Source organism: Cryptomeria japonica, unplaced genomic scaffold (assembly GCF_030272615.1).
Source record: "Cryptomeria japonica unplaced genomic scaffold, Sugi_1.0 HiC_scaffold_226, whole genome shotgun sequence".
Taxonomy (NCBI): domain Eukaryota; kingdom Viridiplantae; phylum Streptophyta; class Pinopsida; order Cupressales; family Cupressaceae; genus Cryptomeria; species Cryptomeria japonica.
The window spans coordinates 242,833-253,862 of record NW_026729048.1 but is presented as its reverse complement, the minus strand read 5'-3'; the positions used below and the strand labels follow the sequence as shown (position 1 = coordinate 253,862).

Sequence of the window (11,030 nt, the reverse complement as noted above, 5' to 3'; positions counted from 1 at the left end):
ATTGCTGTCATGTGTGTTTCCTTGGGATTTGCAGAGAATCTTGCAACTATACCTACTACATGTGCTATGTCTGGTCTGCTGTGAACAACATATTGTAGCTTTCCAATCATGGATTGGTAAAGTGTCTCATCAACAGATGCAGATTCATCATTCTTTGATAATTTACAGTTGGTAGTCATAGGAGTACTTACTGGTTTTGAATCCTCCATTCCAAATTTCTTCAAGATTTCCTTTATGTACTTGGATTGAGTAATGAAAAGCTCATTTTTCATTTGCAGTATCTGTAAACCTATAAAATACTTTATCTCACCGATTAATGACATCTCAAATTCTTTGCTCATTTCATTTCCAAAGTTCTTGCATAAAGAGTCATTTCCACAAAATATAATATCATCAGCAAATATGGCTGAGATCGGTATTCCATTTTCATCATTCTTCATGTATATATTGATGTTCTCACTTGTCCTTATAAAACCAATCTTACTCAAATAAGAGTGCAATCTTTCATACCATGCTCTAGGTGCTTGTTTCAAACCATATAAAGCTTTGTTCAATTTACATACCTGATCTTTATTATTGTCTTCAACAAATCCTTCAGGTTGTTCAATAAAAACTTCTTCTTCTAATATTCCATTCAGAAATGTAGATTTGACATCCATTTGATATACCTTGAAGTTCTTGAAAGCAGCATAGGCCAACAATGTTCTTACTCCTTCAAGTCTAGCAAAAGGTGCAAAAGTTTCACCATAATCAATTCCTTCTTCTTGAGCATAAGCTTTGCAATCTAGTCTTGCTTTGTTTCGAATGACCTCTCCTTTTTTATTTAGCTTGTTTATGAAAATCCACTTTGTATTGATTACATTTTTGTCCTTCAGTCTTGGGATTAGTGTCCATGTGTCATTCTACTTGATTTGATCAATCTCTTCTGTCATAGCATTTATCCAATCTTCACTGTTAAATGCCTCTTTCACTATTCTCGGTTCAAATTCAAATATCAAACATGTGTTCTGTCTCAGTTTGTTCCTTGTCATCACTGGATCATCCTTATCTCCTATAATCTGGCTTCGTGCACGATGTCTTCTGACATACTTGGCTAATACAGGCTCGGTACGCTCTGTATGATCTTCTTCATCACTCTGTTACTGGATATTCTCTTGATTTTCTTCAACAGTCTTCTCGGTAGGACTTCTCGGTTGAACATAGACAAATTCATCATAGTATTCTGGTTCCTTGGAATCATTTCTTTCTGCAAATTCATCAATTTTCACATTTGCACTTTCTACTATTTTGTTAGATGATTTGATCAGACATTTAAATGCTTTGCTTCTAGAAGAATAACCTAGAAATGTTCCTTCTTCACTTTTCTGATCAAACTTGCCATTTCTATCATCTTTATGAACATAGAATCTACTTCCAAAGATTTTAAAATAACTAACATTAGGTTTCTTATCATACCAGATTTCATATGGTGTCTTCAAAGTACCTTTCTTCAATTGAACTCGGTTCAAGGTGTAAATTGCAGTGCTTATTGCTTCTCTCCAAAATGTTTGTGGCACCTTCTTTTCAATCATCAGTGTTCTAGCACAATCCACAATAGATCTGTTTCTTCTCTCAGCTATTCCATTCTGCTGTGGAGTTCTCGGTGCAGAGACTTGTCTTTTAATACCATGATCATTGCAGAATAAGTTGAACTCATCAGATGTGAACTCTCATCCTCTATCTGATCTAAGACATTTCAGTTGTCTTCCTGTTTCATTTTCAACTCTTGCCTTGTACCATTTAAACATTTGAAAAGCTTTTGATTTTTCTTTTAAAAACATTACTGACATCATCCTTGAATAGTCATCCATAAATAATATGAAATATTTATCACCATAATAACTTTGAACTTTCATAGGACCACAAAGATCAGTGTGCACAAGATCCAAAATTACCTTAGAAGTGTAAGACTTACTTGTAAAGCATGATCTTGTCATCTTACCCATCTGGCATCCTCCGCACATAGCATTCTCAGGTTTTTCAAGACTCGGTAGACCTCTTACTCGGTGCTTCTTACTTATTTTGATCAGATTATCAAAATTTACATGACAAAACCTTTTATGCCATAACCAGGTATCATCAATCTTTGCATACAAACACTTATTATAAGTTGAGTCAAGGTGAAATGTGTTACCTTTCGTTTGTGTCCTGGTAGTAGCTAACTTTCCATTCTTGTCATGAACTTTGACAATTCCCTTCTGAAATTCTATTCGGTAACCCGTGTTGTTTAGCTGTGCTACACTCAACAAATTGTATTTCAAACCTTCAACCCAATAAACATCATTGCATCTTGCATTATCAAGAAGTGTTATAGATCCTGTACCTCTTACCGGACATGGTGCATCATTACCAAATCTAACATAGCCTCCATCATAATCTTCTAATGTAACAAACTTGTGTTTATCTTCTGTCATATGATGTGAGCATCCACTATCTATAATCCAAGAATCATTAGTGTTTATGTGAGATATTAGGGCTTTTTCTTCATACCTTTCTTCATTTGATCCATCTTTGATAGCCACATAAACTACTTCCTCTGTATCAGTTTCATCTGATTTATATTCATTGGATTCCTCATCAGCAATTAAGCATTTCTTTCTATCTCTTCTTCTGAAGTCTCGGTGTCCTCTGTAGTGATTATCTTTCTATCTGTCATCTCGGTAATCTCTCTTTTCAGTAGATTCTTTGTCAGGATAGTTAGAAGCCATATGTCCTATCTTATCACAATCGAAACATTTCAAAGGTAGTTTTCCTTTATACTTACCTTTGCCTCTCGATAACCTTTTGGCTAATAGTGCTTCAAACTCTTCTTGCATTCTGATTTCTTCATGCAGTTTTTGTAAATTTCCTGCATGTTTTTTTGAAATCTTTCTCTTGCTCCACTATGATCTCTTTCAGAGTACTTATACTTTCTTTCATTGTAATCGTTAGATTTATCAAGATGAAAAGAACTAAATGCAGATTCAACTTTATTTACCGAAGATCCACTGTTATTAAAGTTACTTAACCCAAATGCATGTAGCTTACCAATAGTAGCATCTAAAGAACTGGCATATTAGGTACAAACCTCAATTCATTGATTGCAAAGACTCGGATTGCATAAGCTGGTAGAAGGGTTCTTAACAACTTACTTGTTATAGCCTTTTCTTTAATAGTTCGACCTGCTCCTTTCATTTGATTGACTATCTCCTTTAGTCTTGTACTGTACCGAGTTATGTTCTCACCTTCATTCATCCTCATAGATTCAAGTTGTCCTCTTAGACTATCTACTTTTTCTCTTTGAACATGTTCATCTCCTCCATATACTGATATGAGCTTATCCCACATTTCCTTTGCATCATTGCAGCCTTCTAGATCATTAAACTATGAATCGGTCAATACAAATGTTATTTCAATCATTGCTTGAATATGTTCTTGCTTTTCCTTTATCTCTTCCATAGTCAATGGATAGGTGCTCGGTGAAACAAAATCATTATCCAGATAGTATACATCATATTCTCCAACTCCAAATAGATGTAGCTTCATTCTTTTCTGCCATGTAGAGAAACTTGACTTGTTCAGCTTCGGTGCATCTCTCTTATACATCTTTGGATCTTTAACTCAAGTGCCTTTAAATGTTTCTTCCAGAGTCCAAAGCTCTGATACCAATTGATAGTTCTGATACTTAATATAAGTACAGATCCAATAACCAACAAGATAAGAGGGCGGGGTGGGGTGAATCATACAAACTTAAACATCCATAAAAACATCAGATTCAACCTCGGTAACATATAATTCAGTAATAAAACCCAAAACTGTCAAACATGCAAACTCAAAAGCATATAAACATCATAAACCTCATAACACCAAATTTAACGTGGAAACCCAAATAGGGAAAAGCCACTGTGGGATTTTGGACCCACTAAGAAATATACTCTTCTAAAGTATGCTCGGTTAAAAGCAAATCCTATTAAAGATTACAAACACATTGCTAGATGTGACCCGGTTAAGGGACTTCCCTCAGATCTGTCAGGATCTTCACCTTGTTAGAAGTGACCTTGTTAAAGGATTTCAAACACTCAATCTGAATGTCACATTGCTAGAGGGTTTTACAAATAAGACTGTTAAATCCACTCGGTTAAGAGATTTTGTGTCACTTTCAAAAAACAACAGTAATAAAAATCTATTTGCAACTTCACATCTAAAATGCTAAAGCAGATTCTTATTTGTTCAATACAATCTAGACATAGAACTAATCTTGTCCATCTGCTGGGCTTCTATACTCTGTTATTCAAATAGGTCTTCAAGCTTCTGTGCTCGGTAATCACTATGTAGCAACCCTGTGCATACACTTGTCCGCATACATTGTTTATCAATAGTTTCCTATTAATAAATAATTAGGTAACCGCATAATCTCCTTGATCACATTTCCCATGATCAATCATAGCCATCAGATCTTCAATCTTGTCCAGGTTCAGTGCATCTTTCGATCTGAAAATGTTTTACGCTGCTTTGGAACTTGCATATTAGTCTTGGAACTTGCGATAGGGTATTGCGGTTCAATCTGAGTTGTAGATCTTCATGCCGACTTTCCATTGCCTTAGATTCATTAACAAACTTCATGCACGACATACCAATCATTTAATCAGTTCCAACTCATCAGCTTTCTTCATTAAATACTGCATGTAAACATTTAATGCATTCTGTTATAGCTCAGTTACAACACGGTAACAACTCGATGAATACTAAACTTCACTCGGTAGACATTCTGCATTCATTAACCGATACCGATAACCTTAGGGTTTACCAACTAGGTTCCTTAGGGTTTACCGACTAGGTTCTTTGCTTGATAACATAGTATAGTATTAACCTTTACAATTTACAACATATGTATGATGTTAAAACAATCTAAAACATCATGATCTCATCATTGTCTAACTCGGTACTAGTTGCCCATTGAATACCTTATTCATCCCCTTATTCATCATATTCTTTCTGTGTCTTTTACCGACATCTATAAATTCTTCAAATCATACTTCTCAAGATATGGCAACATCATACTGAATTAGAAAATCAATTTTTTGACATCAATGACAAAATAATAATATCAAGATAGTAAAATATCTTTAATCAGTTATATCCATAATCATCAACAACCTTTTCAATATCCTTATGAAATGCCAACAATCTTTGATTGTCTTTTATAATGCAATATTGCCAACACTTGATCTTTAGCTCTATGCAGATCTATGATGATTTTATATAGGATATTTCATGGAAACTGAACTCTAGGTATACCGTCTTGAAAATTATGGGGAAGCATCTTTGTGTGGAAGATTGTGCCCTATTTTAGGTCTTCTTTCAAGATTTTTTTAATTGAAAGTATGTTTTGGATAATAGTCATTCGTTATACGAAAAATAAAGTTTACTTATGGTTCTATGTTGTCCCTTGTTTGATCTTGGTATTGTGAGAATCACCAATATCTCAATTTGGTTACAGTGTCAAAATTTTCTTTTAATTATGATGAACTCTTTGCTCATTGAAGCCCTTCTCAATAGAGTCAATAAAATGCACGATGGTTAACTTCTTTGATCCTTTATCATACTTGGTTATAATTAACTTTTCATATGATTCACGGTTACAATATATAAACAATAAGGGCCTTTTAGAGAATTGTTTTATATTTAACTAAATGGGGTACAAAACTATGGGTTGCAATATAAAATATATTTCAAATCTTTGTTTTGCTAAACTCCAAAAAGGGGTTTACAAAATGACATTTCTAATCTCAACTTTTTTTGATGAAATCAAAGGATTTGTTTAATAATTTTTGCAAACTTCCTTTATCACTATGGTTGTTGGGTTTGTTTCTATGAATAAATTGCTTTGTCTTGTGTGGTGGACTTTTTTTCTCTAGTGGTTTTCCAAGGAAATCATCAAACCTCTAAAATTATTGAAATTTCTCATCAGGACGATTTCCATCTTTCTAAAGATGAGGATATCCTCCATGTTTGATATGAGCAGGATATTTTTAGTCTTAATGATTCCTTGGTTCATTAAGATGAATTTATTTTCTCAAACATCACCAATATAACCTAGACTAAGAGTAATATTTTTATAAAACATTAGTAAAATTGATAAGTGACCAAGTATGAAATCCTAGGTTAAAAAATATAAAATGGAAGCCAAAGGCTCTATTGGAAAGGCCTCTCAATGGATCTCTTGATGCACTCCTTACCAAGAGAAAATGAAAGGGAAAAAGTGAAGTCTTTTAGGCCTTTGACATCTGTGAAAAGTTACTTTTTCTTGACTTTTTTTGAGGGATGACTTGTTAACATGTTACCTGTAGTGAGCTTCATCTTTGTGGACTTCCTTTCTCTTCTTCTTTTCTCTGCATTTTTCAAATACCCATCATCTCTATTTGGTATGCCATTTTATATGTGAGTGGACCCTCCTTTTACAAATTGTCCATAAAAAAATTACCTATAAATATAAAATTATAAAAAATTATTTAAAAAAATCAAAATCAGTATATTACTAAATGCATGAATGGAAATTCAGAGGGCAAGAAAATATAAAATGAAAATACGAAATAATTTTTTTAAAAGAAAAAGAAAATAACGTGGCATTCAAAAGCTACATAACTAGTTACACATCATCATGAATGGTTTCTTGTCTCTTTAAAAATTCATTGATTGCTATAATGTGAATGATGCATTATGTTTTTATCACTTCTTTCAAAGGTATGTGGGCCCAAGATAAATGTGTAAGATACATTATTGTTGTGAGGATTTTTGTGACATTGAGTTATTATCACTTGTATTTAAAAGTACAAGTGCAAGGAATGAATTAATTTGAAGCAAATATGTTGTAATTTATATAGGTATTGCATCATTGAGAACCTATGTATTTGTGATAAATAGTGTGAGAGACAATGTAAAATCCAACATGTAAATTTGACAGATGTATAATAATGTAGTTTAAGGAAATGTTTATATGTCCACAAGTTATCACCGCCCCTACTATAATTATATAACACCTCTCACCATAATACAAATTTCATATTAATACTTGTAAATATATTAAAAAGGAAACTAGTATAGATATCCTGAATACATCTATTTAGAAAATGCGTAGAGATATCAGTTTAAAATTATTTTATTTGATATTTTTATAATTAATTGGTGACCATTGCAATTGTTGATCCATATGATTTAAAGAGAGATTTGTATGTATACAGATTTTCACCATCCCCATTAAAATTCTATAATACCTCTCAACATAATAAAAAACTAATATAATCACTTTTTATTATATTAAAAAGTAAACTATAAATATTCAATTCTAATTCTAACAAACAAGATTTGAGCTATACACTTGATTTATTTTAATTAGCTCAAAAAGTATAGAATACATTTTTACCTAAAGATTTTGTTTCTAACATAAATAGATTTATATATTTTTTACTTTAGAGCCTTGTTCACCATTAAAGCTACTAACTTGGAAATAATAATTAATCATGGGGACCTTTTCTCATATAGCCTCCCATAATTGTAACTACTCTAGTCTTATCATTTCCAATGATCGATGGGAAGATTTCTCGTAATTCTTTGATGTCTTAGGAAATCAAAACTGCCTGTTAGTTTTGCGTGTCATTCTATACAATTTTGCAAGAACACCCACGAGAGGAGAATTTATGTACGTTGTAGGTTCAAGCATGCTAGATTTGGTCCTGAGGTCTACAAAACGGTCATATTTATCTGGTCCCCCCACTATTGCCCCAATTAATGTGTTTGGATTGGAAGAATCTTTGTGAAACCAGTTCATGAAACCTTCAATGCATTTGATCTTCGTTGGTTGTTGATGAATGGAAACTACAGATGCTCCTCTGTGATGTGGTTGCCTTGGGTATTTGGAACCGTATCCTACCATATATGAAATGCCGAGAGGATTCCTTCCCAATAAATAATCAATCTGCAAAGGATATGATTAAGATTCGTTATATTGTATGCTCCAAAATACAAATACAAATACAAATACATGTAGTGTGCTTACTTGTAGCTTTGCGAAGCCCATAACGTCGCTGGGTTTAAAGAGAGTGTTGCCGCATGACAATGTTTGCTTCTTAGCTGATAGTAAATCACTGTATCTTGCCAGCAAAAAAGCAGCACTGGTAACATACTGAGTGTTGGCGCCATCTCTAACATACAGCAAACCTCCTGTGACAAAAGGATTGAATTATAGATATCACTAAGAGAATTTTGAGGGCTATGATTAGAAAAGGAGGAGTAACAAATGATTTACATGGCTGTGACTAGAAAAGGAATCATTGTTCGTGGTATTGGTGAAGAAATAGAGAGCTCACCTGGGGTGGTTTTAACAGAACGAATGGGACTGCCAGGAAGAAGTGAACACACAAAGCGTTCTGCATGACTTCTATAGGCTGAGAATTGAGCTTCCCCTTGGAAATATAACTGGTTGGTGAAGTGCATAAGTTAGCTTTAAGCTAGAAGTATGTTTATATTACATTTTATTTGAAAAATTGCACCAATCAGTCTACGCTTACGTCTGTTAGAAGCACTTGAATTCCAGCATATTTGAGGTCCCAGTTGAATTCATTAACATATGCCTTTAGATCGTCGTGCTGGATAATATAGTTGGAATAATATGGGGATTTCGTAGCTCTGTATAGCCAAGATGCAGCCCAGAGAAGCTCGTCCTGAGATCATATTTACAAGTGCATATGTTAAAAGAAAACCAAATTCTGCTCACAAGAGCATATGCTAAATGAAAACCAAATTCTGCTTACATTGTAGCCTGAAACAGAGCAATAAAATGGACACTCTCCTCCGTAGGTGCCCTTGAATCGATCGGCAAAACTGAAGAGCTGAAGGGAAACATAAATGGGCGGTTAGAAAGAAGATGGATGCATAAGATTTTTCTCAAAATGGATGGATGAAACTTGTTGATTTTGCTGTGTTGGTTAACAGTTAGGTTTTCTATTTTACTTGAGCACCCAAACATACCGATTGAGAACGTTGGAGGAGAAGGTGTGAGTAACGAGGGTTTGTGAATCTGAAAACAATGGAGGAGGCAGCCAAGGCTGCGGCCGTTTCTGCTGCAATTTCTGATCCAGGGGTGTCTTTATCGATCTTGTAAAGAGATCGAGGAGTGTCCATATCTTCTGGACGCTCCCAACAATTATGGTCTGCCTGGGGATCACCCACCTATTTTATGCATCAAGATCAACCTCTTTAGTTTTTCATAATCTTGAAGAATGAATGCTGAATATTTTAGCTTAGATTTCTTTACCTGAACCCATAATTGATCTGGAGTTGCACTAGCCTTGAGAAAGTAGTCAGTTCCCCATCTAATAGCGTCCCTTGCATTCTGAATCTCTCCTGCAGCTTTCAACTCTTTCCCATAATCCAGTGTGCCCCAAGCGAGTGTGGTGATAGTGAATGCCATGGGAAGCCCATATTTCACATTATCGCCTGCATCGTAGTAACCCCCAACTAAATCAACCTGCAGTTGAGTTTCACACAACATTTTGTATGGAGTCAATGAAGAAGGATAGTATGATCCACTTCTACTTTTATCTCTAATCAAATTGAATAAGGATCTATCTCTTCTTCTACTTACGTTTTGCAAGTGCCCATCTGTGAGGCCAGAATCTCCTCTCCACTTTACTCGCTGAGATTGTGGGAGTTTACCAGATCGTTGGGCCTCCAGGAAGAGAATAGACTTCGACAGGGCTGCTCTGTAATCGAATTCTCCACGAACCACCTGCCCTCCACAACAAAACAGCAACAAGACCACTGACAAAAGCGCTTCCATTGCCTTGGCCATATGGACTCGCTGCTTTCTTTGATATGCAATTTAGAAGTGTGCGCTAAATTTATATTCTCTCGGATGAGACTGCACCTTTTACTCATGAGATAAAGCTAGCAATGGAACAGGGCAACACGATACCTTTATTTATTTATCACGAGAACTGTGTATGAGTTTCTGTTGCTGAGTCATGCATGGGAACTGCAAGATTTAGAGCATGGAACACCACAAAAATAAACAATTAGTATGAGAAAGCAGGTATTTGCCTTATATCATTTGTCTTTCATTCGATTGTTGTTCACAAGAATTATACGCTTCACAAGAATTATACACGTTTTACCTTTTGATTTGTTGACAAGATTATAAGTTTTACCTTTTGTTTTGAATTGCATTATTTTCCGTAAGCTACCATTAGTATCCTTGATGTTGATTCCCTGAGCGAAATAGGTAGTAATTATCTGCGTTGGTTGATGAATAGTAAGGGAGAATGAGATTATAATTACAGGCTTAAGGCAGGTAAATGTTTGATGTTTGTAGTTTGATTAATTTAAGATATGATACTATTATTCAAATTCTGGTCGTAAGATTAATACTTAAATATAATATGCATGTGTAATAAATACTTCTTGTATTATATATTTGTTTCAAGTATTGGATAAAATTTTTGGTTTCAATATGTTATAATATAAACACATCATGCACAGGAAATAAACGTATGTTTTATAAAAGATGAAAGTTGCATTTGACAAAATGCATTGTCACCGGATTAAAATGTCTTTCAACCTAAAAGCAATGATTCCACCTAATATACCACAATTAATAAGATTACAAATATGTTTGGCTTTCACTCCGACGACAAAATCTATCCCAATGACCTTCGTAGAATTGCCATAAACCAAAACTAAATTAATATACAAATTTTGAAGATTGAGCTGGAAAAACATCACGCCTAGACAAAATTACATTTACCAAAAATCCCACCATCCTACATAAAATAAAATAACAAATTATAGTCTTAGAGGGAATTATTTCCACAAACGACACACAATCTCACTGTGAAAAACCCTGCATATAGATCGAAGATTAGAATTTTCTCTCCTAAACATAACAATAAATAGAATAACAAAAGTTCTGCTGGCTAAAGAAGCAATAACAATCACTCATTGCTATAGATAAGACA

General features: G+C 34.3%; 1 protein-coding gene across 1 annotated transcript; it reads right to left on the bottom strand.

Annotated features, from left to right (window-relative positions):
- Window positions 1-7,645: 7,645 nt before the first annotated feature.
- On the bottom strand, window positions 7,646-9,868 carry LOC131043430 (endoglucanase 16-like). The gene is made up of 8 exons (XM_057976624.2): window positions 9,662-9,868; window positions 9,332-9,544; window positions 9,046-9,246; window positions 8,829-8,906; window positions 8,586-8,738; window positions 8,385-8,493; window positions 8,075-8,238; window positions 7,646-7,993 (listed from the first exon to the last, which is right to left on the bottom strand). Exons 1-8 carry the CDS (start codon window positions 9,866-9,868, stop codon window positions 7,646-7,648), a joined length of 1,473 nt encoding a protein of 490 aa, XP_057832607.2.
- Between the last annotated feature and the right edge of the window lie 1,162 nt (window positions 9,869-11,030).